Below are 23,053 nucleotides of genomic sequence, written 5' to 3'. Positions count from 1 at the left end.
ACACTGATTTCTACAGAAGGTTTAGGAAACATCTGCAACCTTCAAGAAAAATAGGCCTTTTTGCATAAGCAGTGAAGCAAAGCCTAACATGAATTGCCATCTGGGGACATGACCAACCTTCAGTTAAATGGAGGTCACATTAGCAAGAGCTTTCTTGCAGTTCATTATATAAATCAATGCAAGAGAGGCAGCAAGCTGAACTGTAAACCCCTCCTTTTTCTGCCCAGCAGACAAAAACCAGTAGAACAGCATCTCTGTCTCACCTCTCCCCCAACACCAACGGCACTGGGTGGGATCCGAATCTCTACAGCTCCACCAAAAGCAGAGCTGACACATTAAACCCAAGAGCAGAATTTTCTTTGTGTGGTGCCCACAGAGGCTGGCATCAGATGTTAACCCCATAAGAGCTGACAGGACTGCATTCAGGCTGGCACTCGGCAGCAATACAAAACGTTTTTATAAGAGCAGCAGACTTCCTTTCCTGGAAGGTGCCAGTGAAAGGAACAATGTCTGTAGAAATGGGAACTGCAGCTACCAGGTATGCGTCCCTATGTAAGGTGTGCCCTGTCTGCAGGGGCAGTAGAAAGTAGCTCTAATGGCAGCCACACACTCCTGGCCTGCTCTGTGGTGCATCGGCAGCTGTGTACAAAAGCAGCGCTGGCACACACAGCTGCAGGCTGAGCAACACCTCACCTACCACCACACAGCATTTGGGTGGGAAGGGGGCTAGGAACTGGAGCTAACAGAGGAGTCAGGTTTATGGGAAAAAGACTTAGAAAGATCAGGTAAAGGGTGATCCTATGTACTAGGGGGGGGGAAAAAAGAAAAAGGGAGAAACCCAACCTGAAAAGGAAGTCAGACGGCAATTACTCCAATGAGATGATGGGGGAAGTAAGGCTCCTGCCTTGCAAACTGCTTAGTGGGACTTAGAATCACAGAAAAACATGTGAACATGTGGCATGCAATGCTGCTTTGGCTGGTACCCGTTTTCGAGGAGTGAAAGGATTCTTTGAAAGGCTTTTAAGTTAAGTACAACATTAATCCAGAGCCCTATAAAATCAGCACTCTCCCTTTCCAGTATTTGCATGAGCAGTCTCATGCTGACCCAGTGCTGAATGAATTGCAAGCATCTGTCAATTCTGATGCTGATTAGATTAGACACTGCCCTCAGAACCGTCAGGATAGAGAATCCCTTTCTCAGGGCTTTGTTCTGTGGTTTTATTTAATTTCATTTCATTTCATTATATTATTACTGATGCTTCTGTCGTCTTAGGCGCCAAACCAATTTTATTCCTCTTAGTTTACCAGCATTCCTCAGTCACCCTTTCTCTTTCAACGCCACAGCACGGCAAGATTACACAGCACGAGAACCGGTGGTGCAGTTCCCGCCCCACTTTATTTCTCTCTTACACACACTCACACATACTTCTCACAAGATGTATCTGCTCTTCTTGACAGCTATAGCTATAGCTCAAGGGAATGAAAGACACTTTGAATAAAAATACCTATATATAGAGAAAGGCTTTGTCCTTGTGTCTCCAAGGTCTAATCTAGCTGGGATCCATGAAGAAGCATTCCACCGGATAAGAGAGGCACTCTTACCCAGCTCTGGCTGCTGTTGGAAAGCAGCTGGGTTAACAAGAGGTCTGGTCTTTGGCTAGCTGGCACCCAACAGTTCATACATACACCACTGCAAGGTTTTGTTGCTTCCTTTGCAATGGTTTGACCAGAGATCCAAAAGCAAATGTAAAACAGGCATAAAGATTAAATCTACTTTAATATGACTATTAGTTGAGTTAGAAAAAGTACCCAAGAGAGGTATGTGGTTAAGAACGTGGAAGGTAACAAAATCTGGATGTAAAATTCCTTGGCTGAGTCAGTGTGGCACCAGCATGATTCCCCTTAAGACCCTTGCTCAAAACTTCACTGCTGGCACTTTTAGCCCCTTCTTTTGCTTGCTCTTAGCTTCTCTTAGACACCATTATCCAGGCTTCCTCCTTTGGTGAGGTTACCAGCTCATATTTGGTCTCCATGACTTGTCCTTTCACTGGGTGGAAATACAGCTTCCTTACCAGGACACTCAGCAGAACTGTAGCCACCATATATGCAAACCTGGGGGAAGAAGCAGGAGAAAAGAATAAAAACCTTGCTGTGATGTAACTCTGCCAAAGGACATCTGCCAGCTTGGACAGATGGTCTCAGCAGTAACAGGAAGAGGCTGAAAGCACCCTTTCTCCTGTCTGCCACAGAGACACACAACGACCTCCTTCCCTATGCTCACCTCAACTCCGGGCACTCCTGGCTTCCTGAAAAACCCAACAAGGAGAGGTTTTTCATGGCTGATTCCTCATTGAATCTCTCTGGGTCAAACCTATGGAAGACAAAATACCCTGAGGCTTTCTGTGCGGGCACAGGATTCTTTCCCCAGACACATTTGTGCATATACACATAAGAAACTGGCAACGAAATACAGAGTCCCACTAATTTGCTCTCTCTAAATCATGCTGGTTAATTCCACGCAGATATACAAAGGCAATTGTGCATCCACTCCATCTACGTTCCCAGCTGGTCAGCTGTGTCCCAGCTTGGTCAAAATGCTGATAAACTGAGTTAGTGTGACATGGGGCTAGAACTAGTATGCATTACCTCTCAGCAGTGGGTATTTAGCTTGAGTGCACAGCTGAGCTGATGCTGCTACCCCCTATTCCCTTCTATTCCCCTCCAGGGCACACGCAACCTGATTTGTCTCCCTTTCTCTCTCCCTCTGTGCCCCTTCCTCTCTCACCTCCAAAAATATTTCCCTTTTCTCCTTGCCCCTCACCCTTCTCATCAAGCAGCTGGTGTGTGTATGTGTATGTACCGGGGGAGGAAAGCTGGTGACTCATTCAAGTGAGAAAAGTGGTTTCCAGCATTAGGATGGTGGAGGCTGTGAGAAAACTATTATCCAGGGCTGGCACGAGTTAAAACAAGATTCCTATAATCAACTAACCACAGGGAAACTAATAAAATATCATTAAATTTAAATATTAAAAAAAAAACCAAACAAAAAAACCAGGAAATTTGATGGATGGAAGGCAGTTCACTTTCACTTTCTGCTACATATTTCTGCTTATACTTCAAGCCTTTGGCTCCCTGCCTAAACATCCAAGCTCTGCTTCTACCAATATGAAAGTGCATGTGGGTGCTGACCCTCAGTAAAAGTAGCATCAAACTTACATTCCCCCTGAACTGAAGTAGCAAATTACAGATGCTGTAATAGGAAAGAAAATGCAGCTGCCTAGCAAAGAAATAGGGAGGGCAAACAGGCATGCACGGTGTTTTTGTACACTAGGTAGGTGAAAGGATCACAAAGAGCTGATCTCCTATCTCTGTCACAGAAATACACATTTATCTCGGGCTAAACCTCAACCTCCTTCTCCTTGGAATAAACACACTGTGTTCATAGCAGTCCTCATTGTGCGTCCCACGAGGCCTCAGCAACCCCTTCCTAAACACAGTGCGTGCCCTATTCTAGTGGGCAATCCCCGCCAAGATGCTCATAGATCGGTGCATCAATGCGTGACCCTTTTGTAAGCGCTACACTTGTGGGAGAGGACAAGTGCTGTTCTAAAGGCTCTACTCTTTCTCCTAAATCTCAGCTGTCTGTTCTCTCTGTCTAGAATAACTGACCCATATTTTTTCCGAGCCCAAGTGAAATAAGTGAGACACAGGCTAACATTTGCCACCTGGAGGCCACAGGAAGCTACAGCAATTTTCTTCTTTAACCTCCAAAATACCGGCATGGATCCAGTTTTGTTTTCACAGATAGAAGTAATGAGGTAGCATTTTCCTTCCCCCTGGAAAAACAAAACTTCAGACTTACATTTCCTCCCTTGCATCATTGTTTCATGATGACAACCAATTATTAAAAAGCCATTAAAATCACTGCTTCTGTCTCACAGAAAATCTTAAAAAGAATTTACCAGCATTTGCCAGGGAAGCTCTGTGTGTGTGTACATGCGCACGTGTGTGTGTGTGCAAAAAAAATTGTTATTAAACTCTAACACATACACACATGCAGACTGGAGCATGGGAGGATCACGACTTGAATTGCCCCAAAATCCTACCCATAGAGACAAACAAACCAAGACCTTCATAAATTGATTTTCTCACACATTCCCTTTCACCTCCAAAATCTGCTAAGACAGGCCCTGCAACCAAACAGGGTGTGCTGTAAGATCTAAATAATATTAATTTAAAAAAGCAAAGGAATTAGTTGCAATGAAAGTCTTGATTCTACATACTTGTATGGTGATGGCCATGATGAACTATCCTGCAGCATCACACCAAGAGCATAAAGCACAAGTGTCTGCAAAGAAAATTAGGGGATGTATGTCAGAGCAGAAAGAAACACATAATTAAAGACACCTTTGGACAGCCCTGCTAGATGACGATTATTCTGTAGACTACTCATACTTATTAGGTGGATTAAAAAGATAATATCTTATATTCATCTACAGATTACCATAATCCATGCCCTGATGTTAGGATTTTAACTTCTAAGGCTCATGCTGCAACTGCTGGTGGTTAGAGAGGGTCTGAGCCCGTTCCTCTACTTTCTTAACTGGCATGTCTGTATGGACTACTTTATTCTCTGCAATGGAAGGTACCACTCTGTGTGGGAAATATGGGTGATATGATCAGGCCTGAAATCATGCTCTTTTATGCACAACTGAGCCCATAAGCCCCTTCAAAAGATGATTCATCCCTGGTGGACCCAGAACTGGAAGCAAATCTGCTCTGCAAGAGAACATGAATTCCCAGAGCCTCTCCTGCAGAGGAACTGCAGGGCAAACTTCGAGCTAAATTGTACTTTCAGATGACAGAGCAGCTGCTCAGGTTCAACAGTATCAGAAGAAATGGTCTTCCTGCCACACCTCTCCACGGGAAGAAGAGGAAACAGCAAATTCCTCTCCAGGAAAGGAGAGTGGCCTAGTGCTCCCAGTAGTGCCCTACCTCTTTGGGGATAGTATGTTGGTCAACTCTGCCCTCCAGCTCCTGCAGCTGTGCAGCAATGGGAGTAAGCTTTGCGGTTCGCACTGTCTCACACAGGACTTGCCGACAGTATCTGCAACCAGTAAGACTTCATTAGTTTAACCCTCCCAGAGAGACGCTTGTCCACGTCCTCGTGGCAGCAAGGAGAGCTGAGTCACCTGCTGCATGTAGGGTCACAGTCTGCTCCTGGAGCTGTCTCAAGCCATACTGAGGCATTTCATTTTTTTTTTCTGGCAAGGAGTCCCAGCATCTTTGCAAGGAGCATTAAATCTCATCATTGGCTTTTATCGATAATGAGACACATTAACCTCTCTTCACCACACTTTTCCCAGATTTTAAACCAAGCTAACTCTGCTAAAAAGCATAAACACACCAGCCCTTTTCCTGGACCTCTCACCCATACAAGCAGCAGCAAGAAACCCATATACTCAATACGCCCTTACTGAGACTCTAACACTAGTCCAAATCCAAAATGCACCCAGTGGCACAAACAGATGCACAAAAAACAAAGGCACACTGTTGACCAGTCATCATCCTAGTTCTGTGGCCCTTTGAAAAGAAGATTATTCTATGGTTTCGCTCTAAATATGTCTAACAAGAATCCAACCATTAAAATGACTGATTACCTCTACTTTTGAAAAACTAGGACAGAAACCAAACAAGACAGCAAACAAATTTTGGCCTGGCAGCCAGGGCACTGATTCTGTGCTCTCCTCTGCCAATGAACCTAAAGGTTTTCCTATAGAGAGCCTGAAGAAAGCAGCTTGGTCCCCATGTCTGGAGCCCTACCCTGTAGTTTGATCACTTCCAGAAAAAAGAAGGGAGCAGCTTTTGGATGCCTTCTCTTGGCCCAGTATAGGCTGGGCATCAGGCTGCAGCACATGAAGCACATTTCACTGTCCCCACCACATAACATAACCTTCCTCTGCAGTTCCTCCCATGGGACCAACCTGAGCTGCTCGATTTTCTCATGTGTAATTGGTCCCTTCCCCAGAACGCGGTCCATCTCCTTGCAGAGATTCTGCTGAACATCATCTGAGGTTGTCAGGAAATAGACTGCCCAGGTACACACTGGGGAAGAAATGTAGAACCCAGAAAATTTAATCCTTTACAAACTGCATTCAGCTTTCCTACTGTCTGTATTTGCAACATTACTTTTTAACCCAGAAGAGGGTGACTTCTGTTCACAGCAGGCTGTTCTGGTTGTATATTCAGTGGCAGGAGTAGAGGCTGAAGTCCTGTGTAACAAGAGACCCTGCAAGCTAAAATTCTCTTTCCAATGCTATGAGGAGCTTAGGAAGCTGTACAGGAGACTGAACCGTTCAGCATCACTGTTCTGGGGATGGGACCACACAGCCCAGCAAACCCTGGAGAACCAGGGTTATTAGACCAACGATGCTAATGAAAGGCTGGTTTGTCCAAAACATCAGAAAATTCCCTTGTTTAGGGGGCTTCCCCAGCACATCTCAGGTGAGTGCTCCAGACAGCTCTGTCTGGGGCTCCTGACAGAGAGCGCAACAAGAACAGTACAGCTCTCTGCAGCAGGCTGGCCAGCACTTGTCTCCTCTATATCTGTTTTGTGAGGTACTCAAGAGATATTTTCAATAGCAGAGTGAAAAAGAAGACTGGGAAGGTTGTCAAACACAGCTTAGTTTCAACTCACTAGCTATGAGGCTGTGTCGAGAGTCCACTGTAAAATTAGCTTCTTCTATACATCTGTAGCTCAGGAGAAACAGAAGAAGGAATATAATTTTTTATTAGTCTAGACTAAGTCTCATGTCATCACACACAGTTTGAGAGAGCTGAGTGTACGGATGGAAAGTTACCTACAATCTGTACTTACAGTTAGCAGTGATTATGCATCCTGCCAAGGAGAAAATCATTGTGTCTTCCAGAATCTAGGAAATAAAATCTACTTCAGAGAATGAAGTTCATAAGACTGTAAAGATAAAAAAAGAAGTGGCACATTGTCCTTTTGAGTGCATGAAATCCCTCTAGTGCAAAGAGTAGGAAATACATCTAGCAAACATAGACTGAACTCTCTACAGAGCTTGCACTGGCATGGCATGAGACATGTTTAATACTAACATACTTCTGGTTTATAAAAATAGCAATGAAGCAGTGGCAATGAAGCAGTACTGAAGGCTAATGCAATCAAACACTGTAGGAATGGAGAAATGTTGCTTTAGTAAGAAATCTGAACTAAGATGCAAAAATTTCATCAAAGGCTACAATGTAATGAGCTTGTAATAGCAAAAGTCCATTGCTGTGTAATAACATAACAGCTGCACAGACCTGCTGGTCACTCAGGCTTCCCTGCAGCAAGGTGTCTATAAAGACGTGCCTGTTGAATGATCTGCCTCGGCGCTCCTTTGTAACTTTCCTTAAGGTGGATTCCATCTCCCTCAGAGCTTTGGAAACAAAGAGAAATGTTTATTTTAAAACCTGGTCATCCTGAGGGCTGCAGAGAAGCAAATCCATCTCCCCAAGCAGATTTTCAGACCAGCTGTCCCTGCTGGGCTCACTTACAGAAGCAGCCTCTGTTACATATTACTGTCAATTTGGATGGCAGTATCTCCAATTTAGTTGAAAATGCAGGAACCAAATAAGACAGGTTGCCTATAAAAAGCCACCCTTTACAGGTATAACCGAGACATGTACTCTATGAGCTGAAATCACATAAGGGGAAGTCAAATAACAGTTAGTGTTGAACCATCAAATAATACGTTTAATGAGCCCCCATAAAAAACATTCGAGCCAGAAAACACTAGTTGAGTTAACACCTGTAGAGTTATAACTACTAAAGCGTTACAGCACCTCCAGCCACTGATGGTGCCCCTTTTGCCAGGGGTTCTACAAGCACGGTGCAAGAGGATGGCTCTGTGCTGAAGAGTCTGCTTAAACAGAGAGTGGAAGGTGAGGGATACATGGAAGGGTTTTGGCACACAGAGAGTCCACACATCTGAAGATAATTGGGTGCCTAAATCCTGGTGGCTGTTGTGGGAAGTGGGGGAAGCTAGGGACCTAGATGCCATTGGCTGTCTGATTTAAATGACCTACTCAAGACTATCAGGAAACATGGAGCTGAAGTTGGATCTGAAACTCAATTTACCAAGGCCCAATTCAGCCTCTTCGTCTTAGAACTACCCTTCCTCCCTCCTCTCTACACATGAAGGCCAGCAACACTTAAACACCAAGGCTCACTCTCTGGAGCTTCTGCAATTGTGTCCTAATGCATCATCCTACTACAACTCAGGAACAGTACTGACTAAGTGCCCATGGGGGAAGCCCATTTTAATGAGGCAGGAGCTGTCCGCACGTTCTGAAACCCACAGAACCAGCAACATAAGGAAGGAAACACTGGGTTTGGAGGATTTACAAGCAAATCCTTAGTTCTAGATACAAGCTACTTTTAACATCTTACCAATCAATACTGAAAGGCTTTAATTATTAACAACAAAAAAGACAGGACAACTGCAAAATAAAATAACTTACTTTGAAATATATGAGAAGTAAAAGCACTACCATTACAGACCTGAAAATCATGTTAGCTTGTAATAGCACATCAGAGGCTATCACGTGGAAGGTATCCATCAAAGCAGCACCACTGTACTTGTGTCTTCTAGCCTATGAGTGACTGTCTGGCAGCACATTCACCAAATGGTGCATCATAAGAATGGCCATACAGGCCAAACCAAGTGGATCCATCTGTCTCCACCTAGTACAGTTGCCTGCCTCCAAGAGAGGTCAAAAGCGGACACTAGGGAACAAAACAGGAAGGGAGCAAGCACAAGATACTTCCCAGGATCCTCTATGAGCCTCCAGACTGGACAGATCCTAGAACTAGACCTGGAACTAGAGTTCTAGTACTACAAACTTCTTGCACAATGGCAGGCTTGTCACCCAACTCCAAAACAATCTTATGCAAGAATAAGGAGGACTCATCTGGTAGCTTATGTCACTGTGATCAATTCTGCAGAAAAGCAGAACCAACTAGGCAAATTAAGTGCTTCCATACGCTAGCTAACTCTAAGTATTAATCAGAGTGGGAAGAAGACTGTGATTTTGGGAGGAACCTACCATCTTCATAGAGCTTCTTCCTAGTCATGTTTTTGTCAAGAGAACCATCCAAGAAACCTTTCCCAATCTCCGACCAGATCTGAAAGGACAAAGATAAGAGCACCATCACTCACCACAGGCTGAGGCCCTTCTGTTCTTCCCTATTCAGGAAAATGAAAACACCAAATAAAATTAAGATTTCCTGTGAATACAGAACTGGTCTCCTCTTTAGGATATCATGTCCCATTTCAGATATCAAACCTATGATAGCTGAAACTGAGTTGAAATTAAACAACTGTAATTATAACTGTAGGGGAAAAGACACGGGAATCTTGAACGGGAGATGGAGCTGTTTCTTTCCCACCCTAGGACCTGCAGATTTAACATCCCCAGATGTGGACACAGCTTGAGACCCCCTCAGATTTTCCTTTCTCTACAATGTCACAGAGCCTTCAGAAGATCTTTGAAAAGGAGAAGTTCCACTGGCATTCCCAGTAGAGTTTAACTGACTTAAGTACCAAACACCTCTCAACTGCCATTGGATACGGGTTCCTGATCCCCACAGATCCTTTAGAAACACCTTAGACTATTGACAGCAGGATCAGCAGTAGGGTCTTTCTGATAGTTTCAGCGTGGGACTATTAAGGCAGAGCCCTCAAGCTCTTAAGCTTAATGTTAGCTTAATGTTAAAGTCTCAGCAGTAGCTTGTACTAAACTGTACACAGACAAAAGCTATGTGGTGTTGGCATGGAAAAATACAATAGGAGATTTGCTTGCTCTTCGTGATACATACTGCATCATGGTGCCTGCGGAATCGGATGACTTCCCGGTCATCTTCAAAGCTGCTGCCCATAGCTGTCTGTGTGACAGACTTCATGGCAAATCCCAGCATGTGCTGGGAGAGTGGCACGTGTTGTGCCTCAGGGAGGGAGAGCCATTTGGCTAGCAACTCTTCTGACAGCTTGAAAGGGAAGGAACCATTAGTTGGCAGTAATATCAGCAGCCTATTTACCAAACATACCCTGGAGACATTCCCACCCAGTTCCTAAGGCAGACCACACTTTCATGGCTATGGCATGAAGCTACACTCTTTCCAGGATTTCCTTCTATTGCTAACTTAAACAGTAACATTTTAGCCTCAAATATTCTGCCTCTTCCCAAGGTTCTTCCCCAACAAGGCAGGCCTGTCCTCCTCTCTTATTCCCTCTGTCACAAAAGAAACCTTAAAACCTTTAATACTAGTAGCTCCAGACTGGGAAAACAGATCATATTCTGGCTGCTGGACCGAGACAACAGAACAGTTCTTCACCTGTTTGTGGTCTCAGTAGCTGGCTCCTTGCTCCTCCCTCCTGTCCTAGGAAATAAACCTAGAATCCAGATGCTCCAGTATCTTTAACTGCATCTGTCATCTTGGCATAAAAAGCCACCAAGCTCAGCCCTTCCCCCTAACCCACTGGAGCTAAGAGATACCAAATATTCACACCGTGCTTGAATGGGCAGAGGCTGTTCACTGTCTCAGGTACTTAATAGTTCCAGCACTAATTTGAATGGAGCTCCTTTATCCTAGTGATCATTCTCACTAAACTTTCCCTTGTGAGTCACACAGGGCTTCTCTGCTGTATAAAGGCAGTTACGCACCTTCTGGATGAGAGAAAAGTTACTTTGCGAGGACTTGGTCACACCACTTTCATACAGCTTTCTCCTCATGTGGCTCTCTCCTGTATCCCCATTCAGGCTGGACTGGTACCTCAAGAGGGACTTCAGCATCGTCTCAAATGGATCCACTGAAAGTAAATAAAGGAAACACCATTTGAAAGGCAGGCAGTCACACCACACAAGGATGATGAAACCAGCAATCTCTTTAACTGGGTGCTGCTACTTTTGGGCAGTGAGCAAGGCATGGCTTCTTCCCCAGGAGCAGTCTCTTTAGGGTGTCAAACTTCTCTTGCTCAGTGTAGGCTGGGACCTCATAAGGTCTCTCCTCTGTGGCAAGGTACCGTCCTGTGATTAGCTCCCCCTGCAGAGGTTGCCTGCTGGCTGTACCAAGTAACTCCTTAGTAATTACACTTTGGAAGCTTGTTCCCAGCTGGTTGTGTCCCAGTGTCCCACCATTGACTTGATGACAACAGTGAGCATGGCATACTCCTTCTCCTTTCTCCTCCAGCCTGCTCTTGCAGCCCCTCTAGTGCATTCCCCCTTGACATCTGGTGCACTCTCCTGCCCTGACCATGGCTACGCCTCAAGATGTACCAGCTTTCATGAGAGACTTAGCCAGAGCTTGCTCTCTGTAATCCTTACTTTGCTTCACAGACCCAGCAAACCTCATATGACACCACTCCTGCACGATGTCTCTTGCATGCATTCAGTTCCCTGCTGATGAGCTCTTCCCAAATTAACACCTACTTCTCTCAGCCAGGGCTGCCTCCAGCAGAGAAGCTCTTACAGAAAACAGTACCCCACTAAGCTACAGAATGCTTTGTACTTCTAATCGCCTTACTTTCCATCTTTCTTCTGCACAGACACTTTGCAACACTGTACAAACTAGGCAAAAACACATATCATCCATCTCCCATACCCATGGCTCACTTCAGTTAGATTTTTAACTCTGAATTTCACCACCAAGGGGCCTCTACTTAATACACCTGCTAAAGTATATTAGGCGTCAATGCAAAACTGTGCAATAAAGCATGGTATATGCTTTTCCCTTTCTGTAAACTTTTCTATGGGTCTTGCAGAACCGGGAAAATCTTTAAGGAACTATTTGGAAGCAGCAATCAGGGGGTTTTCAAGAGGGACATTTTCACTGTTTATCACAGTCTGTTACTTCTCCCAGATGGAGAGTGAAACCTCTGAGGCATCAGAAAACATCAAGGCTGGGCTAGACACATGTGACTTTACCAACTGTAGATGTATATAGGATTCCCAGCAGAGATCGGGGCCTCATTATGCTAACTGGACAAACATACAAGACAATTTCCACCTGCAGAGGACTTACTACCTAACGACACAAAAGCAGCTAATGACACCAAAGGCATGAATATGGTAAACTTTCTTAAATGCTTTTCTCTCACATCGTTTCTCTTCCAATGTTTTTAAGCTCTGCATCTCACCCTCTTCCCACGTTGAATGACAAGGAGTACGTGCATGTGTCTTTTGGCAGAACAGATGGTACCTGCAGCTCTCCACGTGGAGCAGGCTGTTATGTGACTCTAGCTGCAGCTCCTTCAAGGTACTTTGCTATGAAGTGGCTGCTGCTATTCATGCCACAATTCTCTACTGACTGGCTCTGCCAGAGATAGGCACAGTACTGGGGTAGCCAGAAAGACACATGGCTGGTGGTAAAAGCCCACACAGCAAATGTGTCAAGCAGAGGCATTTGGAAAGGCCAGAGGATGCTCAGCACCATCACCTGCAGAAAACTGCAAAGTTCTCCTGGTGCGCATGAAAGAAAACTACTGGATCAGCCACGGGCTCCATTTTTGTCTCCCCTGTCCCTAGTACAAACTGGCAGTCCCATGCCACTGATACACTCACTGTTGTGAACTCAGGACTGCAGAGCCCAAGCTGCCCTTTGCTGAGGGCGGGCCCTGCCTCACAGTATTTGGGAAATGGCTATTTCTCCACAGCTAGAGGAGGCTAGTGACTCCACAAGGCACAAACCACCTCTTGGAGATAGAGCTCTGTCCTGCCAGCACTTCTACGGACTTCTTCCTTTGTCCTTGTCTTGAAAGCATCTCTGGGGTTACATTTTCAGTCCTCTTGGTGAAGCACATCCAAATTTCAACTGTTCCTTCTAATTACAAGGAAATCTTCTCCCTCATCCCAAGAACGTGGACATCATTGTAAGTAAATATGGAGAAAAGATCTAACTCTGGATAGTCAAGACAGAGACCAAGTAGAACTGAACATGAGAGATGCCACACTAGTCTGTAACTGCCTGGGTCACATTTCCTGCATTGAAGTCCAGGCACTGTATTTTTTTTTCTAGTATTTGGGTACTCCCAAAATTCAGTACTTTTCTGAGACCTTGACGGCTCAGGGACCTGCCACCACTTCTCTGAGCTTTGAGAAAGTGATTGTCTGCTCAATTTCCCCCCAAAACACTGGAGTGCATTCAGATCTTTCAGGGCAAGTTTCCACCTTCTGGAGTGCCATTACTATCGACTGTGTCTTGCTGACCTTCGTTAACTCCCACTCCTTTCCCAGACCATCATCAATTTTTGTGAGCCTGTCATGCAACTGCACAAGAAGCCTATGCATCATGACCCCAGCATAAAGTGATGCTGAGATATCTGCCTGTGCCTAAAGACAGCCTACAGTATCAGGTCAGAGGTGTGCAACCAGCACCTCATTCAATCTTGTTAGATGAAAACTGGAAAAACAAGAGGTTAAACGCAAACATCAACTGAGCTAACTTATCGTCTGTCACCACCTTAGGAAGCAAAATACCCACCTAAGAGGCTTACACTATAAACTAATATATCATCCCAGGACTAATAGGGTCAACTCAGCTACCAGCACCACTGACCACTTCCAAGTCTGGAAGATCATTAGAGCTTTCTAGCACAAAATTCTATGTGCCAAAGAAAAACAAAAGTTAAAAAACTTCTTTATATAGTCCTTTAAAAACCTCCACACTGAACCACACAAGGCAGCTATCACAAAATAGCACGGTTCTCTTCAGACTTAAGTTAGCAAATTTCTCCCTCTTAAAATGTATTTCAAGCTGCTTTTAAAATGTATGTCAAGTTGCTACAGGATCTTCACCCTGCTGTTCCAGTGGCTAACAAACATGATGCTTGCCATAAACATTTACCTGTAGGGAGATGGTAAAAGACACAAGCATACTAATTTCTTGATGGTCATTGGTCAGCAGCAACTCTTGGTCACTGATATTCAAGTCCAATAAGCAGAAACAAAGACATACCCGAACCACCATGTCAGCTGCTAACCAAGTCTCATTTTCTTTCTACTTCGAATGAAACCCCAGCTTCCTCTGACATAGGATGCCCAGCAAGGCCAGAAGGAACAAAGGGACTCAAGGACAAAGCAAAGGACACTTACACAACCGGTTGGGGTTAATATGTTGTTTCAGGAGATCAATTGAGCCAAGGCTGACAACAAGACGCCTTCCAAACCAGAAAGAGACCAGTGGGCCATATTTCTCATGAAGGTTCACCAGGAACTCATGCAAACTGCTGCTGGCAAAGATATCTGGCAGGTTGCCATCCCTGAGGAACACAAAATGGATATTTGGTGATAACAGCATCCAATGGAAAGGCTGAACTTGACTGATGTGAAGATAGAAAGCACTTACTTTTCATCTGTTGGAGCCAGCCCAGGGATACCTGATGCTTGCCTAGATGCCTAGAGAGCAAAAGGAAATGCATCAACCTCCCTGAACTTAGATTTTATAGATGCCCCACAGCTTTCCAGCAGGTGAGCTGGATTGTCCACATCAACACTGCTGCACTACTTATAAACATTAAACAAAAGCTGGATAAGACACATCTTCAAGCCTCAAACCTGCTAAGGCTTACGAAGCTGATCAACTGTGTGTGCCCGGTCCCACTGGCTAAACCAGGATTATTCATCTGGTTAGATGAAAGATCCCTGCACAAAGATTTAAAGGGTCAGGTTTGCAATGTAGACCTTGCACCCAGATTTTGCCCTGGAGATCTGCACACGTGCGAAACTGCAAGGTGGACAGAGACAGCCTTTCTCAGAGGGATTCACCGGGGCGTGTAGAACACGAGGTGCCAAAGCGTGCGGGCAGGGCCGCCCCGCTGCTGGGGAGGGCCGGCCGGGGGGGAACGCCCTGCACAACAAGCGCTGCCGCCGGCGCCAGCCACGTCCCCGGCGGGGCTCGCGCCGCGGGGCACCCGCGTGGGGCACCACCGGGGCGCGCCCGGATCCCCGGCCAAGCCCAGGGGACGCGGGAAGGGGCCGGGGCCGCCCGGGGCGCGGTGGCGGCTCGGTCCCGCGGCCGCTCGCTCCCTGCCCGCCTGCACCGAGGGCCAGGCCGGGCCGTGCGCCCCCCTCCTCCCCGACATTGGCGGCATTACCGGGTAGAGGTAGAGCACGGCGCCCACCAGGATGAGCAGGAAAGTAACGGCAAAGATGGCGAAGTCCAGCATGGCCGGGCCGGGGCGGCGGGAGCGGCGGCGGCAGCAGCGCGGCCCCACCCCGCAGCCTGCTGGCGGGGCAGGAAGGGGCGGGCCGGGCCGGGCCGGGCTGCGCGCACCGCCGGCGGGCACGGCGCAGGACGGCATGGGGGGTCCGCGGAGGCTGCTGCTGGTCTCCAACTCCACCCTGCACGGAGGGGGGTACCTGGGCCACTGCCAGCAGCACATCAAGAGTTTCCTCGGGGAGTAAGCGCTGCGCGGGGGCTGCGGGAGCCCGCCCCGGCCGTACCCCGTCTCGGCGGCTCTAAGCGCCCTCTCCCCTCTCTCTTCCCAGGAAAGTGAAGCGGGTGCTGTTCGTGCCCTACGCCCTGCACGACCGAGATGCCTACGCCCGGACGGCGAGGGAGAAATTTGAAAGCTTGGGTAAGGCCGGCCCGCGCCGGGCGGCCGGTTTCCCGGGCAGCTGCCGCGGGGCAGCCGTGCCGCGGAGGCCGGCCCTGCCGGCCCGCAGCCGGGCGGGCACCCACACACCGCTGCGGCAGGGGGACGAGGCGGCGAGCGCCTGCGGGCAAGCAACGCTGCAGCCGTCGGTGTTGCTGGGGTGCGGAGGGCGTAGTGCCGCAGGCAGCGGCGGGGAGGGTGCGGCCAGCTCTGCTGCGCGCTGTAGCGTTACCGGCAGCGGCGGGAGCGAAAGCAGCAGGCAGTGCTCGCTCACTTCTAGCTACAAGGAGATGCTTGAGAGGCCTGCCGAAGAAATCTTTTTGCAAACACTTCTGACCACTTCAGGGAGGAAGTTTTTGTTCCTGAATATTAAGTGGCATCTTTTTATCCTCCTTAATCACGTGGGGGAGTGTTTCTTCCTGTACATATTAAACCTCTACTCAAGCTGTGCAACTACTGGTGTCAAGTGAAGACCATTATTATAATGCACATCAACCAGCCAGATATTTCCATGATGAACAGCAACTGAGCTTTGCTTGGAGCAAAGATCTGTCCAGACCAGCCTACAGAAACACCTCCACCTCATACCTATTACAGTTCAGGGTAACTTTGGACCTGTTACTGTAGTAATAATCAGTACTCACTTCCCTGGGCAGCACACTTTGCTCCTTGTCTTGCCGAAAGATTGCTGCTATCAAATGTCCATGTTCTTCTGGCTCTCCTGGCACTTCCTGTACTCATGAACGCCAGCAAGGCAAATCTGTCAAAGCCAGATATTTTAACCATTACAAAAAAACCCCTCTGATCAGATATTTGCACTAGTAATGCTAGACCAGTGATGGCACATCCTATTCAGATGCACAGCCAGGCTGAACACTTAACTGCATTTTCCTTCCCCTATTTTCTAGTTACCTGGTGATGCTTAGCAGGACTTTCTGCGTCAGCTGTACCTGCTGAGCATGTATATCCATGAAGCAAACATTTCCTTTGGTACAGCTGGATGCAGAAGCCCTGCACTAATGTAGGATGTATACGCATTTTTACATCGTAGAGTTCTCTGAAATTTCCATGGTTGGCTGGCAAGACATTTGGCATGGGGTTAGGAGGGACTGAACGTAGCATATTCTTCCAGCAAATTGAAGTAGCAATGGTAAATACTTTTTCATTTAAGGTTACGGGCTGGACAGCATTCATGAATCTGGTGATCCAGTGGAAGCTGTAAGGAAATCTGAAGCGATATTTATCGGTAAGTTTTACTTCTTGCTCCCTGATGAGGGTTTATATGGGGCACTGGGTTAGTGCTGCTCAGAGCTGGCACTGTAGAGACAACAATGAAAAAGCTGGGCCTATCAATTACTAGAAACTACAGAAAACTGAATGTTAATTGGGAACAGTAAGACCCTAAATTTAGTCATGCGGAGGGAAGTAGAGTTTTATTAATGGAACTTCATCTCCAGTGAAGTTTCAAATTGTTCATCTGAACAGTACTTCAGTGGGAAAAACATGATCATCACAGCTGTATCATCACTTTTTCAAGTCTGAGATGATTCTGGGCTACTGTGCTCAAACCAAGCATAGTCCTAGTATCATGCTTCTGGGTATCAGTGTTCGCTGTCAAACAGCCGTCATCCGTGTTACAAGGACGACTCAGGGCATGAGCCCATGGCCTGCCCAATGACCATTCTTCTTAAGCTTCTGGTTTTACTGCTGCTCAAAGCAGGATACTACCATGAATAGAGCACAGAAAACATTGAGCCTGCCAAGTTTGTAAAGGCTTCAATTAAAACCAGTGGTGAAAGCACGTTAAATAAGCCCGACTCTCTTTCTGCAGGAGGTGGGAACACATTCCGTCTCCTGAAAGCTCTCTATGACAACAGTCTGATACAGGAGATCAGGAAAAGAGTTCTTGAGGTAAAAACTACAGGGCTTAGGCCAATTCTGAATGGCAGGATCTCACACGTAAGCTTTTGTTCAAACTTGGACAAATCCAAGTTGATTCTACATCTTTGTTTTTAATATACTTCAAGTATCAAGCCATCTCATGCAACCTGGTGAACTGAAATCTATGGCCAAATAACTCAGTGTCATTAGTCACGGAAGCCTGAAAAGACTTAAGGTCAGCAATCTGTCTTTCTAGGGCAGTTTCCCAGATGTGGGACTGCAAGACTTTGGGATGTACAATGCTGCATAGTACCTTAGAAGTAAGCCTCTCAAAATACCAATGAAGAGCAGTGTAGGATTTAATCTATGTTCAGAAACCCTGTTTTCAGCTTGAGATGTCCACCTTGTATCTTGTTAGTAGATAATAGATGTGTTCAAGTTGCAGGCTGTCTGTTTATTACCAGACAACAGAATTGGATCTGTACATGCCTTTTAGAAAATGTTCTGTTGATGTTGAAAATGGTGTAATTACCTTGGGCACCTCCTTGCCCTGGAATTGAGAGGTATGAGTGCCATTGAGCCCTTCCGGTCAGCAGCCCTATTCTGGCTGGTGAATCTTGTAAGGCACAGCGAAGGTATGCCATCCACAGAGAGAACAGATGCAAGGTGTTCTCCTAGCAATGTGGAACTGCAAACGACTTCATGCAGATTTATGCAAGTACAGTACATTTGAAAAGGCCAGCTGCCAAGAATAAATGTTAGCTAGGCTGTCCTAATATACAAAAATTCAAAGCCTGTTGTGGGCAGAAAAGCCAGAAAATGTCCAAGTACCAGTGAAGTCTAGATAGCTATTTGGTTATATTAGCACCAGTTTGAGATAGCTTATTTTTACAAATTGTTCAACATTATCCATATACTTGCATGTTTGTATGGAATCCTAGTAATACCTAAACTAGTGCTAAACTGGCTGGTCATGGTACTCGTAAGCTGATGCTGTGGCAACACTGTACTCTGCTTCAGATTGTCTACTCTCTTTAGAAGCTAGTTAAAAGCTAGTTCAGATATTTCCTGTAACTGCAATATAGACAAGTTTCTCAATAGCAAAGTCATTAGTCACGAGGCTATGCACTGACAACCTTACGAGTTCTCTCCTGTGGTGGGGTCACAGAGTTGTGAGTACAGCACATTCAACAGCTAGTTCTCTGACAACCACAACACATATATAGTATACAAACTACTGCCCACCTCAAAACCTGAATTCTTGTTCTTTTACCTTTCACCTGTAAAGTTATTAGTGAGATGAGCTAGAAGGACTAAGTCTGAGATTGATAGAAGATGCTATAAAATGCAGTTCCTTGTTGTGATACTGCATACTAATCATCGCTTTTGTTTTTCAGGATGGGATTCCTTACATGGGCTCCAGTGCAGGAACTAATGTTGCTACCATCAGCATCAATACTACCAATGACATGCCAATTGTTTATCCACCTTCCCTGCAGGCCCTAGGTTTAGTTCCTTTTAATATTAACCCCCACTACCTGGACCCAGATGTTAAAAGCACTCACATGGGTGTAAGTAAAGCATGCCAGAGCTAACACAGGAACCAGGGTGCAGAGGTGTAACAGTAGTGTGTATTTGCGAGGCCTTACAAAGCTATAGAATGTCTAACAGCTGCTCCCTAGAGCAGTTGGAAATGCCAGTGAAGCAGTAACATCTTACTCCCTCCTAAAGCTTTTCTTTGTGTGGGAAGAGGAGTTGGCAACAGTATTACTGAGGTGGAACGAAGTGTTTTTCACAAACAAAAGCTTTGCAATATCTCAAATACTGGTGCTTTGTGCCTGGCACAGAAGGGGGGGAATAAACTTGAAATGTTAAGATGCAATGCACTGTGTTTCTGGAAAGTCCTGCCATAGTCTGTCTTGACTGCTGCTTGAGAAGACCAACTTAAACATACATTAAGAGGCTTAAATATCTAAAGGTCTGAAGAAACCATCAGAATAGGGAGGTCTTGAGATTGCATGCAAACTTGTGTAAAAAAATACCTAGGCACTAGCATCCCTGCAGAGGGCACACCCTGTAATGTCCAGTACTGAGCAAGCACATGAACTGCAAGAAAAACACTTGAACCATCAAGCACAAAGACTGACATCTCCGTTGTATGGAGGAGCCGATTCTTGAATAGCCTGTCATGAGCTAATTCTTCAGGGAACAGTTTCTGTGGTGCATCTTTTAACAGCCCAAATACTTTCCTTCTTGTAAGCAAAATTTCTTAATGCTTAGAGAAAGTATTAAGAATTAGGGGACACTGAAGAGATGGAGGATCAAGGTGTGCTTCTAGAATTTAGCTGAAGTTGTAGGCACTCATTTAATCAGCTTGTCTCTAGATAAGCAGGCAGTCTTTTCCCTATAAATAACTTTTGCTATTTCTCCAAGAGGAGGCTGGAAGATCTCTGCTGTACCAAGTCCCTGCTGTGTTCCTGTGTTTCCTTAACAACAAATCCTTCTGGTTTGATTTCTTTTAACTATTGTTGCTCAGTTCAGCAGCAAACCCTCAGGAAACATGTCAGAGCTGTTCGCAGAAGAAAATTCTTCAGTGTAATACCTACTATTACAAACAAGCAGATATTTAATCAGTGGAAATCCAAGCTTGAGGCTTGGTTCACTACCCTTTCATGAAGGTGGCACCTCAGGCATTTGCTTCCACCACCTTCCTCAGTGCTCTTGTTCTCAGGGTAAGCACACAGAGATAGCATTAAAAAAAAAAAGCAAGCTGGATGAATTAAGTGGAAGTAAGTTCTAAGGCTTTTCAAGGTTGGGATTGTGTGAGTTGTTTGACCAACCTACAGCAACTGCTGCCAGTGATGAAGGGTAAAATACGTATCTATTAAAATCAATCCTGCCACCTCCTTCAATATATTAGTCTAATGAAAGCATTCTGCTTGAGGGGAAGTGACTGCTTTGTTTAATGTTATGAAATTGCTCAGTGTCATGCTATTTGGATAGCTCCAAGTCCTACCTTACTGTCTGGGCAGCTAAATCTACACTCATTATTGCAGGAGACAAGAGAGGAAAGAATTCGTCAGTATCATGAAGAACCAAACACCCCTCCAGTTCTGGTGAGTAGTAATTCCCAGTCAGGAAGCTCATGGCTGTAGCATGGTAAACATTTTAAATGCATTCTTGCTAGCTTTCAGTGTGGGTTCCCCTGCCTGACAAGCCCTACAGAACTGTGGTGTGGGGGGCTAGTTATATTCTTGCCAAGAGCCTCAACCTTGGATTTTGCTCACTTGCAGAAAATGGGTTAGAACAAATGAAACGCATTCTGCCTAGTAGATGCTTGGAGTCCTGTTGCCAAACATTGTATTTTAGGCAGCTCCGATTTTTCCAGACACCAGTCATACGTTGTATGTTGGGGGTGGTGTGCACACAGATGGTAAGATACCTCCCTTTAATATTTTTGCAGATATTCTTAACTTTACATTTGTTTTAATCTCTGGAGGTTTCTGAATTTGCTCATTCAATAGTATGTTCATAGTTACAGTAAGTCTAGCTGGAGAGGTGGGACCTATGGGTTTCCTATCCTTGTGCTTAAGCTTGGAGTGTAAAGTTTGTGCTCTAACAAACCCAGCTGGCTGTTGCTTGGCCCAAACTGGATCTAAGAATGGTGGTAGCAGAGGTAGTTGTGGGAAAAACACGTTTTCCTCTTCTTCTTAATGGTTTCTTCTTCTTTAAAAAGGGAGAATAAAATAAGTAAGAAAACTAGCTTCTAAAATGAGGTAACTCACCTAGTTTTGTCTTGGCATCTTTGTTAGAAATAGGTGAGCAAGAAAGTCTTGTCTGTAGTCATCACGAGGTGCACTGAGACTGGCCTGCTTGTGACAAGCATCCTAGCCTTTCAGATAGCTTGAAAATAATGTTAATTGTTTCCACCTACATTAGGGCTTGCGGGAAGGTTCGATGCTGCTAGTGGAAGGAGACAAAGCCACCTTGCAAGGAATGACAGGAGCACGTCTGTTTTTGAGGTAAATGCTTCATGTGAATTTGAATGGATATCCTCCTTCAGACAGAAAGGAAGAGAGACTTCTGTTAGACTCATGGCACATGCTGCCTGTCCCCCACGTCAGAAGTTACTTAATCCCTTGCTTCCATTTCTCTTTGGGGAAAACGTGAGTATTGCTTTATGCTCCAAAGGAACAGGCACTATGACAGCACTCTAAAGGGTGTTTAACTTACCCAGTAAGTGCTATGGCATTACATCCCATTGATGCTTATGTTTCTGAACTACAGTTACCACTCACAGAAAGAGCCCCAGCTCTGTTACTGAAGGCCAGGAGAACACCAGTTTGGCCCTAATGCGTTGAACTCCAGAAAAGGGAACTCATGTCTTTAGTCACAGGAACATAGTACTAAGAAATCTAATGTGTATGTCCCGTGATGCAGGCAAGGGGGTCAAAACTCTGCTTTTATGAATAAGGACGCCTTGTTCTATCCCTAATAACAGATGAAAGCTCAGCAGTCCTAGCTCCCGTTGAAGATCACAGCATGGTTTGTCTTGTTTGCAGGGGTAAGAAACCAACTGAACATGAGCCTGGAACAGATTTCAGTTTCCTCCTGATTGACAGTAATCTCCAGAATCTGTAGCCTTGCCATATTCCGCAGCAAAATTCACTACATGGGAAGACAATGAGGAAGAAGGAAAGAGATGCTTCTAGTCCCAGGGTGGACGGACAACCTTAGTTTTATAAATAAAATAAATACGCATTAGTGGGCTCTTTTCCCCACCCTAATTCCTGTCTCTGACATCTCTCCTTCCCAGCAAAAAGACAATTTTTATTGCAATACTTGAGTAATCATAGTTATTCTTAGTCTGAAAGGGTCTGTACTTTCAGGTGTCCAGTTTGCTTCTTTCCCCACCAAAAAAGTCACTGTAATGCAATTGAGACAGGACACAGTCTCAGCTGTTTCTGCTGCCTAGCTTTACCTGCTAAATGAAAGAATTGTTCGCTCCGTGTACTCCCACTCTATTAAGTTTCATTTTTGCGCTATTAATGAAGGGAAAAGTTATGCATTCAATTACTTTTATTTGCTTCAGACTCATGTTAAATATATACAATGCTAATTATGTACAAAAGTGTGCATGTTAAAAATTGTCAGGTTACAAACTTGCAAATCCTAGAAAAGTGCAAAATTTTAAAACATCTTCCACCATGCTGTACAGAAAAAAAAAAATCCATCATTAGCCAATATACATAGTCTTAAAACATACTGATCAAAACTGAACAAGACATACAGTATATTCTTAAAGCACCCAGAAGGGAAAAAGATATTGCACAGAAGACTGACAGCAAGTTCATTACAGTGCCTGAAGGGTCCTTTTTGAAAGTATTTCCAACACTCTTCAGATCTAACATTTAACTCTTAAAAAAGGCATTTTTTGGCATTTAAAAATCCATTTGTAATCACGTAATTGCACAGTCTGTAGGATTTATCAGAAGATATGGTTAACTGTTGCT

The 23,053-nt window shown here is 45.2% G+C and overlaps 2 protein-coding genes across 2 annotated transcripts; one reads left to right on the top strand and one right to left on the bottom strand.

Annotated features, from left to right (window-relative positions):
• Positions 1-1,961: 1,961 nt before the first annotated feature.
• Positions 1,962-15,330, bottom strand: CYP20A1 (cytochrome P450 family 20 subfamily A member 1; the record flags this gene model as incomplete). The annotated part of the gene is made up of 13 exons (XM_082001733.1): positions 15,159-15,330; positions 14,411-14,460; positions 14,158-14,324; positions 10,732-10,877; positions 9,887-10,054; positions 9,115-9,193; positions 7,330-7,445; positions 6,878-6,932; positions 5,985-6,105; positions 4,996-5,107; positions 4,284-4,348; positions 2,282-2,371; positions 1,962-2,112 (listed from the first exon to the last, which is right to left on the bottom strand). Exons 1-13 carry the CDS (start codon positions 15,228-15,230, stop codon positions 1,962-1,964), a joined length of 1,392 nt encoding a protein of 463 aa, XP_081857859.1. The 5' UTR covers positions 15,231-15,330.
• A 33-nt stretch (positions 15,331-15,363) lies between these two features.
• On the top strand, positions 15,364-22,181 carry LOC309406351 (alpha-aspartyl dipeptidase-like; the record flags this gene model as incomplete). Its single annotated transcript, XM_082001486.1, has 8 exons — positions 15,364-15,464; positions 15,553-15,641; positions 16,831-16,905; positions 17,491-17,570; positions 18,938-19,111; positions 20,597-20,656; positions 21,480-21,562; positions 22,103-22,181. 8 exons carry the CDS (start codon positions 15,364-15,366, stop codon positions 22,179-22,181), a joined length of 741 nt encoding a protein of 246 aa, XP_081857612.1.
• Between the last annotated feature and the right edge of the window lie 872 nt (positions 22,182-23,053).

The sequence above is a fragment of the Phaethon aethereus genome (genome assembly GCF_964289735.1).
Source record: "Phaethon aethereus genome assembly, chromosome: 6".
In the NCBI taxonomy this organism is placed as follows: domain Eukaryota; kingdom Metazoa; phylum Chordata; class Aves; order Phaethontiformes; family Phaethontidae; genus Phaethon; species Phaethon aethereus.
Note: the sequence above shows the minus strand (reverse complement) of the source record. Positions and strands in the feature narration are given on the sequence as shown.